The 19,058-nt window shown below is 35.8% G+C and overlaps 2 protein-coding genes, 1 long non-coding RNA gene and 12 other non-coding genes across 16 annotated transcripts; all 15 read left to right on the forward strand.

The window, feature by feature from the left end:
* Window positions 1-336: 336 nt before the first annotated feature.
* LOC120481872 (uncharacterized) lies at window positions 337-6,501 on the forward strand. Of its 2 annotated transcripts, XR_016146540.1 has the most exons (22): window positions 344-401; window positions 876-917; window positions 1,101-1,145; window positions 1,338-1,366; window positions 1,567-1,618; window positions 1,803-1,833; window positions 1,999-2,051; window positions 2,205-2,246; window positions 2,426-2,485; window positions 3,292-3,347; window positions 3,602-3,637; window positions 3,823-3,867; window positions 4,009-4,035; window positions 4,211-4,262; window positions 4,447-4,484; window positions 4,649-4,701; window positions 4,878-4,922; window positions 5,080-5,157; window positions 5,329-5,373; window positions 5,559-5,611; window positions 6,159-6,193; window positions 6,373-6,501. It is a non-coding gene; the product is annotated as an uncharacterized LOC120481872 (long non-coding RNA). The 2 variants fall into 2 exon arrangements; XR_016146541.1 differs by lacking the exons at window positions 6,159-6,193; window positions 6,373-6,501 and having other exon boundaries at window positions 337-401; window positions 2,180-2,246; window positions 5,559-6,151.
* Window positions 729-810, forward strand: LOC120487106 (small nucleolar RNA SNORD74). Its single transcript, XR_005624382.1, has one exon. It is a non-coding gene; the product is annotated as a small nucleolar RNA SNORD74 (small nucleolar RNA).
* Window positions 964-1,031, forward strand: LOC120487029 (small nucleolar RNA SNORD75). The gene has a single exon (XR_005624357.1). It is a non-coding gene; the product is annotated as a small nucleolar RNA SNORD75 (small nucleolar RNA).
* On the forward strand, window positions 1,423-1,504 carry LOC120487075 (small nucleolar RNA SNORD79). Its single transcript, XR_005624375.1, has one exon. It is a non-coding gene; the product is annotated as a small nucleolar RNA SNORD79 (small nucleolar RNA).
* Window positions 1,654-1,739, forward strand: LOC120487110 (small nucleolar RNA snR60/Z15/Z230/Z193/J17). The gene has a single exon (XR_005624383.1). It is a non-coding gene; the product is annotated as a small nucleolar RNA snR60/Z15/Z230/Z193/J17 (small nucleolar RNA).
* Window positions 2,620-2,704, forward strand: LOC120486970 (small nucleolar RNA snR60/Z15/Z230/Z193/J17). Its single transcript, XR_005624339.1, has one exon. It is a non-coding gene; the product is annotated as a small nucleolar RNA snR60/Z15/Z230/Z193/J17 (small nucleolar RNA).
* LOC120487101 (small nucleolar RNA SNORD74) lies at window positions 3,464-3,543 on the forward strand. Its single transcript, XR_005624381.2, has one exon. It is a non-coding gene; the product is annotated as a small nucleolar RNA SNORD74 (small nucleolar RNA).
* Window positions 3,685-3,755, forward strand: LOC120487035 (small nucleolar RNA SNORD75). The gene has a single exon (XR_005624360.1). It is a non-coding gene; the product is annotated as a small nucleolar RNA SNORD75 (small nucleolar RNA).
* Window positions 4,072-4,149, forward strand: LOC120487068 (small nucleolar RNA SNORD79). The gene has a single exon (XR_005624374.1). It is a non-coding gene; the product is annotated as a small nucleolar RNA SNORD79 (small nucleolar RNA).
* LOC120486975 (small nucleolar RNA snR60/Z15/Z230/Z193/J17) lies at window positions 4,298-4,383 on the forward strand. The gene has a single exon (XR_005624340.2). It is a non-coding gene; the product is annotated as a small nucleolar RNA snR60/Z15/Z230/Z193/J17 (small nucleolar RNA).
* LOC120487023 (small nucleolar RNA SNORD78) lies at window positions 5,201-5,261 on the forward strand. Its single transcript, XR_005624356.1, has one exon. It is a non-coding gene; the product is annotated as a small nucleolar RNA SNORD78 (small nucleolar RNA).
* On the forward strand, window positions 5,406-5,479 carry LOC120487093 (small nucleolar RNA SNORD47). The gene has a single exon (XR_005624379.1). It is a non-coding gene; the product is annotated as a small nucleolar RNA SNORD47 (small nucleolar RNA).
* Window positions 6,229-6,301, forward strand: LOC120487098 (small nucleolar RNA SNORD47). Its single transcript, XR_005624380.1, has one exon. It is a non-coding gene; the product is annotated as a small nucleolar RNA SNORD47 (small nucleolar RNA).
* A 565-nt stretch (window positions 6,502-7,066) lies between the features above and the next one.
* Window positions 7,067-11,424, forward strand: tor3a (torsin family 3, member A). The gene is made up of 6 exons (XM_039675721.2): window positions 7,067-7,452; window positions 7,812-7,934; window positions 8,120-8,385; window positions 8,877-9,052; window positions 9,386-9,510; window positions 9,790-11,424. Exons 1-6 carry the CDS (start codon window positions 7,287-7,289, stop codon window positions 10,035-10,037), a joined length of 1,104 nt encoding a protein of 367 aa, XP_039531655.1. The 5' UTR covers window positions 7,067-7,286; the 3' UTR covers window positions 10,038-11,424.
* Window positions 11,425-13,453: 2,029 nt separating this feature from the next.
* calr (calreticulin) lies at window positions 13,454-17,754 on the forward strand. The gene is made up of 9 exons (XM_039675707.2): window positions 13,454-13,712; window positions 14,100-14,201; window positions 14,661-14,864; window positions 14,991-15,085; window positions 15,175-15,384; window positions 15,563-15,676; window positions 16,623-16,766; window positions 16,881-16,973; window positions 17,072-17,754. The coding sequence occupies exons 1-9, from the start codon at window positions 13,619-13,621 to the stop codon at window positions 17,282-17,284; spliced, it is 1,269 nt and encodes a 422-aa protein (XP_039531641.1). The 5' UTR covers window positions 13,454-13,618; the 3' UTR covers window positions 17,285-17,754.
* Window positions 17,755-19,058: the final 1,304 nt, after the last annotated feature.

Below are 19,058 nucleotides of genomic sequence, written 5' to 3' on the forward strand. Positions count from 1 at the left end.
AATGACCATCCAAAAGTCATGGAAAATTACCGGGGTTTATTGATCAAAAATTAGTGACTATTATCTGCCTTACATTCTCAGTAGTTTGGAGTATCTAATCATTGGTGCTACACTTAGTATATTACATTATTACACTTAGTATATTAATATATTACAAGATGTGGCCATTTATATTAGTTAATGGTTCTTTTTAGCATTGATCCGAATTCACGTAATGGACATAATGTGGCCAGTAAGAACCATAAGAACCAGAAAGCATAGCAAAAGGCACCATAGCGCCATCTTGTGTCAGTGTAAGCCATAGGAAAGGCATTTCCCAGAAACCATTGCGCTGAAACAGTATAAAATGCAAAACGACGCATTCGCTCGGTCTCATTCTTCCGCCTCGCTCTACTGAGAAGGTAATGGTATCTTAACTTCAGCGCAGTAATCCACTTTCAACATTTATGCTGGAAATTCTATATGGATTTGTTTATTTTGGTTATAGTTGTGTTTTTGTTTTATTACATGCAATACATGGATACAAATATTGCTTGTTAATTCGAAGTGTGATCCACGTGGTATAACGTTAGGCCTTGAGTGAACTTTAAATGCTTCTAATTTTTTTTTTCTTCCGTAATTTTGCTTCAAGGAAAGTTTTTTTGTTTGACGATAACAATTAACTAAGGTTTAATTTGTTTAAATTAACTTTAAAACCGTGTTTACACAATAACATCATGACCTCGTGTTAGTTACTTGTATGATGAAGATTAATGTTGGTAGGGACATCTGATTATAACTGATGAATGCCAACACTTCTGACATGTATAAATATGTTATGTACTTTTTTAAGTCTTCTATGCAAAAACGTTTAAAATAGATAATTTTCTTTCCAGACCCTGTGTCCTGAATACTTTTGCAAAGGCGGGAGACAGCAGGTATATCAACCTTGAGTCTTGTTTTAAACTTTGTAGATATTTGTTTTGCCTATGATTAATATTGTATAAGAGTAGTGGACAGAAGTGATTTCTGATAATCTTTACGCTGAGGCATTTTAAGGTTTTTATTTGAGGCTTCTATGTTTGTCAGCGTTGTGATAACTTTTTTTTTTTTGATTTCAGGAATTTGGAGTATATCTGGACTCAAGCAGTTAGGATGTGTCCAAGGTATTTCATTTTTTTATTAGTATATCAATACTAATACATAGTGTGAATGATGACCCTATTTGCTACTCTTGAGTTCATGCTGATGAAATTGCAACCACCAAGATATCTTATCTGAAGCACAGTGTCTACATTTTAAGTGTTATGTGCTTTTATCAATTATCTTACCAGTTTTTTTTTTCTTTTTTCTGTCAGGAACCTGTTCAATACATTTGATCTCAAAGGTAAGCCTCTTTTTTTTTTTAAGCCTATACAAAGTGCTTTTTAGGTTGCTGCCATGCACTGTTCATGATGATCGTTTTATAAAACAATGGGAATCTCTCTGAAAAAAACCTGAAAGATAATTGTTTACTGAAACAGTGCTTGTTTAAGACCTCCTCCTTTATTTTTCTTTATTCTATACTAATAGTGTTTATTATTACAGGTTTCTCAAGAAGCTGGATTAAGATGTATGGATATGCCATCAGCTGAGCATGGTACTAATTTCTGATTATAGTGCTCATGACTTCCTGTGATGCAAATGATGACTGCATAGTTCAGCTGAATTTCCCTGTAGAACATAAACCAAAAGTCTTTCACCCCTAACTGATGCATCTCCAGTGTTCTATTTTAATACTGCAATCATTCTAGCTCTTTTCTTACTCCTGTTTCTCTTCACAGCTGAAGAACTGCATGAACTCAATCCTATCTGGTGAGTCTGAGATTGAAATGACTTCAACGCGCAATTTGCATAGTTCAGCAGAAAATCTGTAGAACATTGCAATATATTTTGCTCCTAGCTGATGCATTAACATGTAAAAAATTTGATTTTTACTTTATTTTGCAGTGTCTAATTTCTGGTTTCAATTTCTTCCAGTTCTTTTACTCCAGTGACTGGGTATATTGTCAGCTGTCTGAATGGTTTTCTGGGTAAGTTTAAAGTGACTTGAAGGGCATCCAAAGTTGTCTCAAACTGATGAGTTTGATGTCTGTCTCTGATCTCTTTGAGGAGATGAATAAAACCTTCTGATTAAGACAATGGTTTTTTTTTTCATTAGCCTGCTAATGGGTTTTCTCATTTAGGTCTGACCTGTGACCTGCCCTTAACTTATCACCAATGAGTATGTAAGTATTAAACATTTCACAGCTGACATGATGATTGACCATTATGATGAACTGAATATCTTCTGACTTTGCCATGGAGGATGGATATTAGCTCTGGCTGATCTGGTCACATGACCTGTCAAAGTCCTGATCCTCATGGTGGCAGTTTTCTGTTCTAACAGGCGTCTTCTCGTTGACAGGTAAAGCGCTGAAGGCTTTGTAGTACCATGTGAATTCAGATACAACATGAGTTTTTACAGGTTTGTTTGTTTGCAAACATGCAATATCTTCCATAGTTGGGTTTTGTGATGCTTTGCGAATGTCTGACCTGAACACACAAATGCCATCAGCTGAGCATGGTACTAACTTCTGATTATAATGCTCATGACTTCCTGTGATGCAAATGATGACTGCATAGTTCAGCTGAATTTCTATGTAGAACATAAACCAAAGTCTTTCACCCCTAACTGATGCATCACCAGTTTTCTATTTCAATACTGCATTCATTCTTGCTCTTACAGCTGGAGAACTGCATGGGCTCAATGCTATCTGATGAGTCTGAAATTGAAATGACTTGACAATACGCTGATTTCACTCAGCTGCCATTTTGAAGTGTTTCTGGTGGGTAGAAAACCAGAAGTGTTGCCTTTAATTATAGGAGAGTCGCAAAAGCAATGTATTAATGTAGAAATTAGTTATTCTAAATGTATGTGCATTTCTTTCATACTTTAAACTGTATACAGTGAAATTCATGTTATTTTTAGAATTCAGAATCTAAAAAGCAGGAACGAACTTATCCAATAGTGCAAGTCGCCGCAGCTTCAAGTTGGAAATCAAAGGCATTGTCTGTAATTCCTGGGTTCTTCCCACCGGAGTCTCTTTCAATCTCAAAATGGCAGCTGTGCGAAATCAGCGTATACATGATGCGATTGAACGCCTAGTTCAGCAGAATTTCCACAATACGAACACCACAATATCTGTCGCTCCTAGCTGATGCATCAACATGCAAAAACTGATATTTGCCTCTTTTTACAGTGGTCTAATTTCTGTTTTTGATTTCTTGCAGTTCTTTTACTCTACTGACTGTCTGTGGGTAGATCAGCTGTCTGAATGGCTTGCAGTGTAAGTGCATTAATGTTGTTTTTTTTTTTTTTGTGTGTGCTTAATGTAAATGTTATTTGTATAAAAATGGCATTTTAAATAATGAACATTGAAACCACTCCAAGTGTATCAAGACTGTTACTTATATGATGAAGATCATGTTGGTAGGGACATCTGAGAATATCTGATGAATGCCAACATTTCTGATTTGTCTAACTCTGTGTATGGCTATGTGAATATGCAGAACATTTTTAAATGAATTGCTTTCTTTCCAGTGTCCTGGAGACTTTTGCAAAGGTGGCAGACAGCAGGTATATCAACATTGAGTCTTATTTTATATGCATTAATGAATTTGGTTTGCCTATGATTAATATACATGTATAAGAGTAGTGGACAGAAGTGATTTCTGAGATTTTTCATTCTGAGGCATTGTGAGCTTTTTATTTCTGACTTCAATGTTATAGCATTGTGCTAAATTTTTTTTGTTTGTTTGCAGGAATCTGGAGCGTATCTGAACTGAAGCAGTTACAATGTGTCCAAGGTATGTTTTCACATTTAAAATAGTGCTTATGATTATATTTGCTACTCTAATGAAATTGCAACCACCAAGATCTCTTATCTGAAGCACAGTGTTTTAAGTATGTCAAATTTTTGTTAATCTATACCAATTGTTTGTTTATAGGAATGTGTAAAGCAGTTGACCTGAAAGGTAAGCTTTTATAAGAGCCCAAATTGTACCGTCATGCACTGTTCGTGATGATTTTATAAAACAATGGGAATCTCTCTGAAAAAAACTGAAAGATAATCGTTTACTGAAACAGTGGTGTTTGAGACCTTGTACTTTTTCTTTTTTTTTTTCTATACTAATAGTCCAATTATTACAGGTTTCTCAAGAAGCTGGATCAAGATGTATGGATATGCCATCAGCTGAGCATGGTACTAATTTCTGATTATAATGCTCATGACTTCCTGTGATGCAAATGATGACTGCATAGTTCAGCTGAATTTCCCTGTAGAACATAAACCAGAAGTCTTTCACCCCTAACTGATGCATCACCAGTATTCTTTTTCAATACTGCATTCGTTCTTGCTCTTCTCTTACTCCTGTTTCTCTTCACAGCTGGAGAACTCTATCATGAACTCAATCAGTGCTATCTGGTGAGTCTGAGATTGACTTCACAATTCATGATGCGCATAGTTCAGCAGAAAATCTGTGTAGAACATAGCAGTATCTTTTGCTCCTAGCTGATGCATCAACATACAAAAAATGAGAATTGTACTTTATATTGTGGAGTTTAATTTCTGGTTTCAATTTCTTGCAGTTCTTTTACTCTACTGACTGGGTTTATCATCAGCTGTCTGAATGGTTTTCTGGGTAAGTTTAGTTAAAGTGACTTGAAGGGTTTCCAAAGAGGTCTCGAACTGATGAGTTTGAATCAGGTCTCTGATTTCTTTGAGGACATGAATAAAACCTTCTGATTAAGACCGAAAATGTCTGCTTTTTTTTTTTCTTTTTCTTGAGTTAGTCTGTTAATGGATTTTCTCATTTAGGTCTGATGCCCTGTGACCTGCTGATAACGCATCAGCCATGAGAATGTAAGTGTTTTAAACATTTCACCGCTGACATGATTAATTATGATGAATTGAATATCTTCTGACTTTGCCATGGAGGATGGATATTAGCTGTGGCTGATCTGGTCACATGACCTGTCAAAGTCCTGATTCTCATGGTGGCAGTTTTCTGTTCTAACAGGTGTCTGCTCATTGACGGGTAAAGCGGTGATGGCTTTGTAGTACCATGTGGATTTGGATACGACATGAGATTTTACAGGTTGGTTTGTTTGCAAACATGCAATATCTTCCATAGTTGGGTTTTGTGATGCTTTGCAAATGTCTGACCTGAACACACAATGTGGACAGTCTTTAACTGATTAAACCCATGTCCTAGATGGGGCCAAATGTTGACTTTGTGACCAATTAACATGTGTTTGTTTGTTTTAAGGTGTTCAAGATGATCCAGTATTGCTTTGTGAAATCATCAAATCCGGTATGACATCTTAAAATGCGTTTCTTTCTTGCAACCTATGATGACACGATTCTGCCAAATGAAATCTGCTGATTATACCCTTTACCGTTCCATATTGTCTGAGGTTGACTCTTGACACCACTTGGACCTTGATGTTTGTTAATTTTTAGTGTCTTTAAATCTGCTTTTCTTTCTCACACTTACAGAATGAATGGTGTTGACTACATTGCAGTTGTCTTCTGAATTGCCATTTTTACAGGTTGGTTTGCAAACATGCATTGCCTTCTGTATTTGGGTTTGATGCTTTGCAAATGCTTGACCTTAGTTCACATTGTGGATTAGTCTTTGGCTGCGTTTTCATTACATAGTTAAATTTAATATGCCTTTGGTTACTAATTAATATTCTCAGTTAAGGGGGAAAACAAAATGAGCATCCCTTGTCTATTTTGGGTTGTTTCAGAGTATAGTTTAAAAGCAGCTAACAGATGTTCATGTTTAAGAGATGTAAGCTGTCTGTCAAATGTGGATCTAGTCTGTAAATGGGGAATTGGGCATCAAGACCTACAGTTAGGCCTGTTATGATCAGTACTAGTATATTGACTGGTGCACGCTCGCAGCTAGTAAGGTAGCTTCTCACTGTATGCAGTGCAAGAGTCTAGACTTTCACTTATTTCTGGGACTGTATCCCACCCCACCACCCAAGGTAAATGCAGCCATTGACTGATTAAACCCTGGTTCTAGGTGGGGCCAAATGTTGACTGACCAATTAACTACTTGTATGTTTTTTTTTTTTTTTTTTTTTTTAGGAGCTCAAGATCTTGGATTGCTCTGGGGAATGAAGGTATAACTCATCACTGGCATTTCTTTGTTTCTTGCAACCCGTGATGACATGATTCTGCCAAATGAATCTGCTGATTATACCCTTTACCGTTCCATATTGTCTGAGGTTGACTCTTGACACCACTTGGACCTTGATGGTTGATGTGTTTTACTAAATCTACTTTCTTTTACCTCTTTCAGAATGGCAATCTACATTGGTGTTCTCCTGAATTGTTCCAGAGCTTCTGTTGATGCTGTATTTCTTTTGATGTTCAATCTTTTTTAAGTTTGTTAAGTGTCATTACTTCAATAAAGTGGTACTAAAACCAATGCTCTTTCTCTTCTTTTTTTTAAATATGCTTGTATAATCCATTTGTGGGTATACCCTTCAAGTGTTTAGTGTGCAATTTGATACAGAATGGTTTCTATGGTTGCAACAAATTCTCTTAGATATAAATCTTAAAGCATTTGGAGCTAAGCTTCTAAATTAGGAAAATAAGTCATTGTGAACGTTTTTGGTTGACGAGTAAATCTAAATGTCGAATTTGGCTTCATAAGGCAAAATAAAAATCACAAAGCTTTTCTCCCTTTGTACTTAGATTTAACCTGTAGACAGACCTTTTTGTATACTATATACATGGTAGAAGTGGTAAACAGATGTGGTGTGTAGTCCAAATTCAGCACATTGAATTCGGGTGGCATGAGCTGACAATATCAAGCTATCTTAGATTGCTCTCTGAACTGCTCAGCGCTTAGAATTTGAACCGTTGTCACGTGACAACGTCAACGTGCCGCTTAAATGCACATTTTTAATACTTAAGTAGTCGTAATAGTTTGATATTTCTATTTTAATAATCATTGGGGTGATCAATAAATGAAAGGGGGGGGGGGGGACCTTTTTTTTTTTACTGAGCCAAGCACCGCCCACTTTTACCATTTAACCCATTCCATTCCAACCGCTCATTCCACTATTACAATGAAGACCGTGACGTCTCGTTTCATTTCTTGTGTGGCCTGCCGTCAATGAGACCAATGTATATATAAATGGACTATACAGTTAGATCTAATAGCTCAATGTTACAATCTTTGCAAGATCTATATTTCTGGCGGCACCGATGTTTTCAATCGTAGTCTTGCTCTCACTCCTGGCTGTTTCGGCTAATGCCGATTTTTTTCACTTCGATAGCATTTCAAATGTTTCTACCTACTATTTCAATTACATCTATTGCAATATATGGGAAGGGGACTGCCAACCACACCAGGATGATGCGACACAACAAGGTAAAGCTATAGATTCATATAAAGATATATTTAATGTGTTATAAAGTAACTAGCCTACAATATGTAATAGAGATTTTGGATAACCAACGTTTTTTCGTGTATTTTGCTGCAATTTCTTTCATAAATATATGTTTAAATTTCCTATCTGTACTTAACAGAATAGTGTATTCATTATATAATCATCATGCATGAATTTATTAATAATAAATAATGAATTATATTTATATGCATTATAAGAAAAATGAATTTTATGTTTTAGTAACTGTTATTCCTTTTCGAGTCTCGTTTTGATGGCAGTATGTAATGACTGTAATGTAACCCACTAAACTAAGGCTTGTGTAACATGCTCTTCTTTTAAGTGCCTACTGGCAACATTTGGTCAGGGTTTCCCCAGTACTACACTGGCATGCTGACTGCTTGGTACTGCAGCCTGGGTCAGTGCTGTGATTCAGGGGACTGTAGGATTACAAATAACATCACAGGTAGAGCCATCAATCTCGTAAAAGCATTATTTTGTAGCAATATATAAATAAAACTGAGAACCCTTAACATTAAATTTGTGAACAATGGATATAACTTTTTGTGCATAGAAAATTTGCTAAATTATCTGGAATACAAATATACATTTTCTCTTTTCCTTGACCTATGCATATGGATGTGTGTTCAGGATTGGAGAGAGATCTACAGGTGAATCTCCACGGGCAGCACCTGGCCCAGTCTGTGGTTCTGAAAGCCATTCAAGGATTCATTAAAAACCCTGAGTCCAACAAACCCCTGACTCTGTCCTTTCACGGCTGGTCTGGGACAGGCAAGAACTTTGTGGCTCGGATAGTAGCAGACAACCTTTACCGGGATGGTATAAAGAGTGAATGTGTACGTTTGTTCATTGCCCCATTCCACTTCCCTCACGCGAGATTGGTGGACGTGTACAAGGTGAGCAAAGTTTCAACGGTTGACATCCTCATGTCTGTCCAGGACATTTAGTCTGATTCAGTTGTCCTTTGTTGATTTAGTCAACTTATTACAAACAAAGTTTTAGTCTTTGGTTACATTATAATCTTAAACATTAGTATAATGTTTGTTGTTTTTACTATAATTAATCTGCTTGGATATATTTTTGTATTGAAAAAAAACTAGGTTCACGTAGCCAGGGGTCTAATACAATCAAATAATTTAGACTTCTGGTAAACATTTATTGGACCGCTGCCATTAAAGCAGTGGTATGATTGTACTATTATGCAATTCAACCTTAATACACTTAGATAGTTCAGTTAGAAAACCTGATTCAGCAAACAGAGAAGTTACATTGTGTACAATTGATTTTTTCCTGTCAAAATTTTTAAATAAACATGTACGTGTCAGGGAATCCTGAACTTCACAGTCAGTGTGGGTATTTGTGTGTGTGTGTGTGTGTTTGCGACTAGGGCCAACTGAGAGAAGCCATTCGAGACATGGTTCTGCGGTGCCCACAGACTCTCTTTATCTTTGACGAGGCAGAAAAGCTTCATCCAGGACTCATCGACGCCATAAAGCCCTACATGGACCACTATGATAATGTGGATGGGGTCAGCTATAGGAGAGCCATATTTCTGTTCCTCAGGTTGGTGTGTTGGCTTCATACAGCCATTAGATGTCCATGGAACTCATTTATCTTGCAGTTCTTAAGCATGGTTCTTCTAGGAATGTAGGCAACTGCCCACATAAATAACAGTCATATGTTTACTTACACCTTACATCTTAAAAAATAGAATTAAAAAAAGATCCAATTAACATTCTCCAGGTTATGTATGTATATGTATGATATACAATTTTGGCCAAAAGTGATGTCTGAAGGGGATATTTGTTTTTAATAACCTTAAAAGTTTGATTAAACCGTTGAAATATGAGGAAATTTAGCTTGTGTTATTAATGTGTTCGTAATATCATGCTTTAGCAATATCGGTGGTGCTGCCATCAATGAGGTGGCACTGGATTTCTGGCACTCGGGGCAGAACAGGGAAGATATCGGCATGGAAGATTTGGAACATCTTCTGCGGGCTGAAGCCATGGAGGCTGAAGGTAGCTGCACACAGTCAAACACATCATAACAGAACAACCATGGTTGCTTCATTTTCATATATTATTGTTTTGGTTTTTTCACTATTGTGTGAGACCAATTTTGTATTTTTTATATTTTTATTAGCTGTGCTGTTGGAGACTTTACATGGACACAAGTCTCTGAGATGATGCATATTTAAATTCATCCTCCTTTACAGCTGTATACATGCAGATCTTTGCTTTAGTCTGAGATTTCCATTATGTATGTTTTTATTTATAACTGCTTTACACCTTTTACAGGAGGTTTTGCACAGAGTGAGCTGATGTCAGGCCATCTTATTGACTTCTTTGTACCATTCTTGCCGCTGGAGTACCGGCATGTGAAACTGTGTGCACTTGATGCATATGCTGCTCGTGGCCTTAAGCCGGATGAGGGAACGCTGGATGAAGTGGCCAAAGCCATGCTGTATGTTCCTAAGGAGGAGAAACTCTTCTCTGCACAGGGCTGCAAATCCATCCCTCAAAGGATCAATTTCTTTCTACCATAACAGAGCGTTACACAAAATCACAGATTATAGAAACAACAGAATATACTTGAATGAAGCAGAAATGACTGCTGATATCTGAAATGCAAATTATACAACCCTGACAATGCAGAAACAAAACACACCTTCACCTCGATATTTTACACTCTGAGAGAAAGGACAGGAACAAAAGAGCTTGCTCATAACAAACCCTACTGTATTGATATTTAGGAACGTTTTATGTACTTCTATCTTAGCTACTTCTCCCAGGCAAGCAACATTACATGTATTGATCTGACCTAAGCAACTTAACCTCTTTGAAAAATATTTTATTTACAGTAATGCACTTACAATGGAAGGTTGTTATTCAAGCAGGCAGAACCACAATGTTTTTTAACATTTGAGCATTGCTCTTTTTTTACTTCCGTAATATGTATTTCTGAGCTAAACAGGATATTGAATAGGAAAAAAAGTAAGAAGGGAATTGATCGAATCTGCTGGACTTTCCATGTACGTATTATCGCCTAATGTATTTTAGTTTGTTTTCACAAACTGAAAGAGAATTTTAAGTGGTCATCATTTTCTGTGGTGATTGACTGTATGCCACTAAGAAGCATAAAATAATATGCCACTACATTTTTATTTAATCTGGAATGTTTCTTTAAAGTTGCTGTTTAATAACTTTGTACATTTTTGGCATATTTCAGTAATCATAGGCTGAAATTACCACAAAAAAGTGTTTAATACATTTATTGTATACTTTTTGTGTGTTGTGTATCTTAAGGTGTTGTGTTTTTTGTTTTTTAATTGGAACTCAATTAATTGTCACTTGTGTTTTTTGTTTTGTTCATTGATGTTTCCATTTTGAGCACATTATGAGTTGTTGGGGAAAAGATGAAGATATGTCACTGAAATTTATGTAGGTCGAAAAAAGAGCTAGAGTGACAAGCTTGACAAACTTGAGATTGAAGAAAACATTGCTTTACATTTGAGGCTTGATGTAATGCACTATCTTCCCCTTTCACAGGCCTGTATGTATTTTTTGTAATTTGCCCATTTGTTAAATTAACTTGATTTTATTTGCTGTACTCAAGACAGTTGTTATGCTACAGTAACGTGCAGCTATGGTCATTTTACTGTCATTTTACTTGTCAGCCCTGATAATGTTACTGAAAGAACTAGATTTTATGTCACCAGCTAAAATTATAAACTTTTGTAAAGGTTTTGTCTACAAATAATATCAGGCAAGTGATATGAAAAAGGTGCCTATTGTCTGTTATTTTTGTTTGAGCAAGCTTAAATTGTGCATTGCCATTTCTTATTTATAACATCAGTGGAAAATTGTTAAATGCCCTTGTTATTGATATTCGAGGTGGGAAGAAAAGAACGAAATAAAAGTTACACGTGCCAAGCTCTCAAAACTCTTGACATTATTTCTCTATAGATTTTGCAAACAACTAAATCACTTGCTTGGTTTAATAAAAAACTAAAAATCCATTACAGTAAGTAACCTTGTTCCTCTAATGAGCATATTTCTATAGGGTTTAGGTATAAACTTTAATGAAAGGGCTAAACCTGAATCAGACTGAAAAAATGTCAGAAGTAATTCTGAAACAACTACGAATCGAACTGTTAAGATTCGTTCATGAATCGAGCAATTTTCGAATAAACAGTTCATTCATAGAATCAAGCACTGTCTTTTTAATAGCAGAAATAACGCCACTGGAAATATTCAGTAATAATCACATATTGATTCTATGACAGTTTCATCAACATATAAGTTACGAAGTTCGTAAACATTTTATTAAAACGTTCAAACACTGGATAACGCCGCGGCCTAAAACTTAACCCAACAATCTGAACAGCACTAATATGTGCCTATTTGTGGCTTAATTATAAGATTTTATATCTTGTAAAATACAGCTCAAGGACGTAAAAAAACGTAAGCAAGCACTGACTAAATGAGTAGTATGAAGCTGCAGACTCGGAGACCTGCATTTACAGTCCCCCTGCACCCAGAGTCCCGCATTCTCAGACCCCTCGTTTTTCGAGACAGCGCCTCCTATCAAATTGTATCGGATAAACATGTGAAGAACATGTGAAGTAGATAAATAAAATCTTCAATTTTATTTAGCGATTCGCAGTAGACTATTTGTTTGATTTATTTTGTTAATAAAACTAATTTAGCTCATCGATACAACATATGAATAGTCCATTTAATATTTTTAAAGATAGTTTGAAACAAGATTTGAGCCGTTAATGTATGTTTTTTCGTCCTCTTCTCCCCGAAAATATTTAGATAGCTTATGTTTACGTTAGCCTTTAACCTTGGACTTTTTGTAGAAATGTCTTAAATGCTGCAGTTATTTTCACTGCCCATTTTGTGCCCCATATATTTCAAACCCACAAAATTGTCCAAAGTTCAAAAACATCTCAAGGGACACTTCAACAGAGCAGTGCAACATAGTAACTAACATTTGCAAACATTTTTTCTTTTTTTTCTTTCTTTCTTTTTGAAACATCATAAGACATGTGCTATCGGTCCTATGGAGTCGCCCCTGCCGAATCCAGCAACATATCATTTTATGATTATGCAAAGGGACTTATAAATGAGTTTTTTTAATGCAATTGAAGACGAAAAGTAAAGTCAAAAACACTGTTTTTTCTTCCTTTTTTCTTTACAGCAAGATGATGTTTAGGTGATTATTAAATAAAGTACATAATTGTTTATTATTGGTGTTTTGTCTATTCTGATTTGTTTTGCTTCGCATTCAAAATATCAAAAAAACAGATATTGTAATGTTAGCATGGTAATGTTAATTAGACCATTATAGGTTTAACTGAAAGAAAAATTGGAATTTGAATAAAAAAATATAATAAAAAAAAACATTGTAGCATATAATATAGCCTACTATTTTTCTGAAGATAGTTCAATCTGCTAATTGTATCCCTTCCATCAGTAACAATTAGGGGTTTTTTTGACACATGCATTAAGCAGGGAACACAAATATTTATTGGATAATTTATTTGAAGACCGTAATATTGCATCCTATTCTTGTTTTTAATTGCATTTGGATAATGCGCTGTACTCTGTGTGCGGGTGTTATTCGATCTTTTGAACAGCAGGAGGCGCTGTGTTCGAAAAACGAGGGGTCTGAGAATGCGGGACTCTCGTTGGGGAGTAGATGCAGGCTCCGAGTCTGCAGCTTCATAATATTGGACTAAATCCGTTTTCTAAACTGGTTCATTGAACCGATTCGCTGAAACGAGTCTTTTCCAATTCCCATTACTAGTGTCTGCCAAACGCGTGGTCAGCTGGCATTGGCCAGAAAGGACGTTCCACGGCTTTCCGCAAATTATCTGATTGGCTGACCGGTGTGACGCTTTCGTCTCCACCCGCCGTCCAATCAGAGCCAGCCATCTGTTCTCAGTCTAGAGGCGAGACTGTGCGAATGATAGCAGCATCAGCGCACAGTGATTCTGCAGGCATGTAAAGATCCAAACAGAGCTCATAATATACAAGCCTAATATTTCTTTTTAGAATACATTTTCTTTATATTTTACTATTCCACCCTTCCTAAACGGGGAATATATTTTACTGCAAAATGACAACGTTATCCCTACTGTTTATGGCCGTGTCCATCGCTTTGATAGCTGCAGAATCAACTGTTTATTTCCGAGAGCAATTTGAAGACGGGGGTGAGTGAAACATTTATGTTTTGATGCTTTTTGTCTATTATTTATGCTCTCTGTGGCTTTCGAGCATGTGATAAATTCACCATAGACTTTAAATTCTATGTGGTGGAGGAGGAGTCACCATATGCTATTGCAATGGCTTGGCAACAATGGTGGGTTGTATTCATTAAATTATAACAATAACAATAATAGCAATAGTATTAATTTAATATCTTAATATATTGGTTTAAATAGGTTATCTTATAACAAATAGTCAACTCAGCAAGTGTGAACGACGGTCGGTTGAGCATATGTCCTTGATTTAATCTGATTTTACTCATAATTATGCATGTATGCATGGCATGCTGATAATGGTTTTAATTTCATATTCATATTCATGTCACATTTCAGACTCCTGGAGGAGCCGATGGATGGAATCTAAGCATAAATCAGACTACGGCCAGTTTGTGCTGTCTGCAGGCAAATTTTATGGCGATGCTGAGAAAGATAAAGGTGAGTGGTGCTTTTTTTTATAACAGGGATGAGGTAAATGACACTGCTTTGCTTGAATTTGTGGTTTCCTCATTATTTTACGCAACAAATAATACGCGGGGGAGGGGCTACGGCATGTGACGTATGCCCTGTGCTCTACTGAGCTGCAGAGTGCAGACAGGTCACACCATCTTATATTTACTGTTTCAAAACAATACAAAGCCACGTGTAGTTGGGCCAGTTGCCCTGCCACAGATGAAATCTAGTCCAATTTGTATAGCCAACTTCCTGCTTTGCTGAAATTGAGGAATGTGTACCTTGTCACAAGATTTATCATGTAAAGACCACATGAAATCAAGTTTTAGTTCATTGGAGGGCATTCTTGTGTACTCCTAAACATTGACATAATTGACACTAAGCCGATATTTCACATTTAAAATATAATGCGAAATATTGGTGGGTCATCTTGCTTACTTTCAGGTCTTCAGACCAGCCAGGATGCTCATTTCTACGCGGTTTCATCCCGCTTTCCTGATTTCAACAACAAGGATCAGCCTCTCGTAATCCAATTCACTGTAAAACATGAACAGAGCATTGACTGTGGGGGAGGCTACATCAAACTTTTCCCATCAGACCTCAAACAGGAAGATATGCATGGAGATTCCACCTATAATATCATGTTTGGTGAGTATTTCATTAACCACTATCTATTGATGAGCATCTTAAATCTGATGTGAAATCAGACCAGTCTTTAAAACATTCTGTGCATTTGGACGCACAAGATGATTTAACACACATTATCTATTCTAGGTCCTGACATCTGTGGTCCTGGCACCAAGAAAGTACATGTAATCTTTAATTACAAAGGCAAAAATCATTTGATCAACAAAGACATTAGATGCAAGGTAATCTTATTGTTCATTTATTTGTTTGTCTCATTACGCACCATGGCAGCACTCCTACTAGCTCATATACCATGTATTTTGTCATCCAGGATGATGAGTACACCCACCTGTATACGCTTATTGTCAATCCAGACAACACTTATGAAGTCAAGATTGATAATAAGAAGGTAGAGTCTGGATCTCTGGAAGAAGACTGGGACTTCCTGCCCCCCAAAAAGATCAAGGATCCTGAAGCGAAAAGGCCTGAGGACTGGGACGAGAGAGAGAAGATTGATGACCCTGATGACAAGAAACCAGAGGTAAGGACATGGTGTTTGTCAAGAAACCAAACAGATCTTGCTTGTTGCAAAACTGATTAACTGGTTGGGATAAATATGCACAGATCACTAAGTAAATCATTGCAACAACAGCTGTTCTGATATACAGTATATGTTATATGTTCCAGCTTTGTGAAACATTGTCTGTGTGTTTCTGTAGGACTGGGACAAACCCGAGAACATCCCTGATCCCGATGCCAAGAAGCCTGATGACTGGGATGATGAGATGGATGGGGAGTGGGAGCCGCCCATGGTCTCCAATCCTGAATACAAGGTACTGACGTTTCTTTAATTATGCCTCCCTTAAAATACTTAGTCTCCAAGTAACGGAAGTAGCGACAGATCTTTTCTTCCATTTTGTGATGTACTGTATATTTGAGTGAAATTGTTTATCGAAAAAAGAAAAAAAAATGTTAGGACTGGTTCTATTGCTTGGATGAATGCAGAAATTAATGCTATTAATTATAAAATAAAAATATTAAGCTTGATTTTATTAAAAATAAAGCTTGTTTCCACTACAGAATTAAAAAAATATATATTAGAATTTTCTCACAATTGCAAATATCTTGCTCCTCTGTCTTTATAACTCGTAATTGCTAGTTTATACCTCAAAATTTGGACTTTATAACTTGCAATCTTAAATTCATATCTCACAATTCTGACTTTTTCTAGGAATTGCGAATTGTCCACACAATTTGAACTTTTTTTTGTCTTGCAATTGTGAGTTTTATATCTCACAATTCTGATATTAAAACTGGCTGCTGTGAATTTATATCACAGTTCTGAGGGAATTGTGAAAAAATGTCAGAATTGTGAGATATAAACTGAATTTTGAGATTCTCAATGGTCACAATTACTATTTATTTATTTTATTTTGCGGCAGAAACAAGTCTCCATAGATCTGAATGTTAGCTTAAGGTTGATTGCAAGAAAGGGTCGGGATTTATGTGGGTGAATTTCTTGGAAATGTCCAGAATTTGTCAGAAGAACTACAATCAAAAAAAATATAATTTTAAATGACAAAATCTATGTTTTTTATGAAACGCATACATGGATAATTAATTCAGAATAAGACCAATAGCATATAGAAAATAGGGTGAATTTCCTCTTTAACCTGACTTAAATATTGAACAAAAATGCAGATAATACCAAAAGAACATGGCTTTGTCACAGTGAATACTGGGTTTTATTTTCGATATTGAGTTTTTAATCTTTTCCAGGGTGAGTGGAAACCCAACCAGATTGACAATCCTGCTTACAAGGGGAAATGGGTGCACCCTGAGATTGATAATCCAGAATACACTGCTGACAGCGAAATCTATAAATACGATAGCATCGGAGTGATCGGACTGGACTTGTGGCAGGTACATTAGCAGTTTTCTTATTTTGGCTCCCAAAGACAATTCAAGTTTTCAGATATTTAATAACTGTCTATTGATGTGCTTTAAACCAACTTTCCTTGTATTTTATTTTATTAGGTTAAGTCTGGCACCATTTTTGACAACTTTCTCATTACAAATGACCCCAAACTGGCAGATGAGATTGGCGATGAGACTTGGGGTGCCACAAAGGTACGCTGCTTTGATTTATTATTGCTCCCTATTAAATTATTTTCCACTTTATTGTCGTTTTTCTCTTGTTTATGTTTTGTTGTTTTTGTTCCTCTCAGGATGCTGAGAAGAAAATGAAAGAAAGTCAAGAAGAGGAAGACAGAAAGAAGCGTGAGGAAGAGGAAAATACAAGAAAGGAGGAGGTGAAGGATGAAGGGGAAGATGAAGATAAGGAGGAGGAGGAGGAAGAAGAGGAAGAGGAGGAAGAAGAAGAAGAAGAAGAGGAGGAGGAGGAAGAGGAAACAGACTCTAAACTCAAAGATGAGTTGTAGATTTCAACAGGAACTTGTGAAGAAATATCCCATGACTAATGGGGTACAATACAGAGAACTGGACTAATGCTAGACATTCCTTTTTGTTGTGTGTGTCGGATGAATCTGGCAAGATTGTTTTGTCCCTTTCCACTACTACAACCCTATTTATAGATTACATTTTTACATAATTTTCATTTGCATGATGTCAAGCAAAATCCCAAGCGTTTTCAGTCAGGGAGAGTTGAGCAGAACCAATATGAAAATCTTTGTCTATAGCGTGAGATGATCCATAAAAATTCAATGCTCATATGTCAGAATATCCTAAGAAATTCTGTAACATGAAACTTGAATCATAGATACAATTCTCAGAAACTAATATGATTACCTCAAAGAACATTTACTATATTTCATTGATAATGTGGAGCAGTTATTGCCATCATTTTGTTCTCATTTCACTTCTGAATACGGGAAGTTGTTTCTCATCTACAGCATTTTGGCTTAACACATTTTTACATGTGTGTGTGTGTTTTTTGGGTTTGAGAGAGAGTCCTTACTTTACTTACTTTATTGCATGTTTCATCTTAAACCAAACCTCAACTTCATAACCACGTACTTGCTCTCAATATCAGTATATTAGAGATCAGGTTCTTGGTTGTATACTTTCCTGAACACATAGCGGATTTCACAAAGCTGATATAGTTTTGATCTGGCCCTGATCAGCAAGCAAACTTTTATACCGAATTAAGAATTTGCATGTTTGGCTGAAAGTACGGCGAAAGCAAATCAAGGTTAATAATGGTTTCTTGCAGTTGCTGTCAATTGTTTGTTTGGGTTCAACTGATTTGCTGAATGATTTATTCAGCAAATGTGGTTATTAGGGCCTGGCTGAACCTGTGGAGTAAGGAAAATTTTAAAAATGTGTGTAAGATTTCAAGGGTGTTGCAGGGTAAGTCTTCTATTATTCTAGAAACACGACAGATTTCACAGCCATTGTGAATATTGCACTGCTGTACTGCTTCAATCATACTTCTCCCAGCAAAATGGATTGTGACCTTTTTTTTAAAGATATATTTTGTACTTTTTGTGTTTGAAGGATGTACCTTGACATTTTGAGAAGAAAAGCTCTGGTATGACAGTTGTTGTCCAATAATAAAACTACAAATAGGGTTATCATACATAAGTTTCTTCTTGACTTGTTGGGAACATTAAATAAATTACATTTCTTCACTATTTTCACTAAAGTGGCAAAACTCCATTTCAGGGGGTTCCACATTTTTTTTTTGGAAACTATCACTTTTTTTTTTAAATTTCACTTATTTGTAAAATAATAAATTTCTTAAAATACATATTCACTTTGTAGAATATCAGTAAGAGGTTTTCAAGTAAAATAATGTCTGTGGTTAAAATGTACAAACATAGAAGTACCTATGTTTTGTACATTACGTTCATGCTTCATGAATACTGAATCTGTTGTGTGATTCTTCAAGAATCGAGGACCATGAGTGTCACTTAAAATGAATATGTTATTAATTTAATAATTCAAACATTAAAATGTAAATCACTTTTAAATTCACACATTAGCAGACAAATTGAATGTATGTTTTTAAAATGTAGTTAAATAAAAATGGAAAAAGAAATGGACATACTAAAAACTGTTTATTTAATTCATGTTTTAAATTTCAACAGCAAGCACAAGTCTAAAAAATAATAAGAAATAAAATAATAATAATAATACTTCAGCAATAAAGTTAACCACAGACTTTATTTTACTCACAAAAAAAAAATCCATCAT

This window comes from Pimephales promelas, chromosome 14 (assembly GCF_988280905.1).
Source record: "Pimephales promelas chromosome 14, fPimPro1.hap1.1, whole genome shotgun sequence".
Lineage (NCBI taxonomy): Eukaryota > Metazoa > Chordata > Actinopteri > Cypriniformes > Leuciscidae > Pimephales > Pimephales promelas.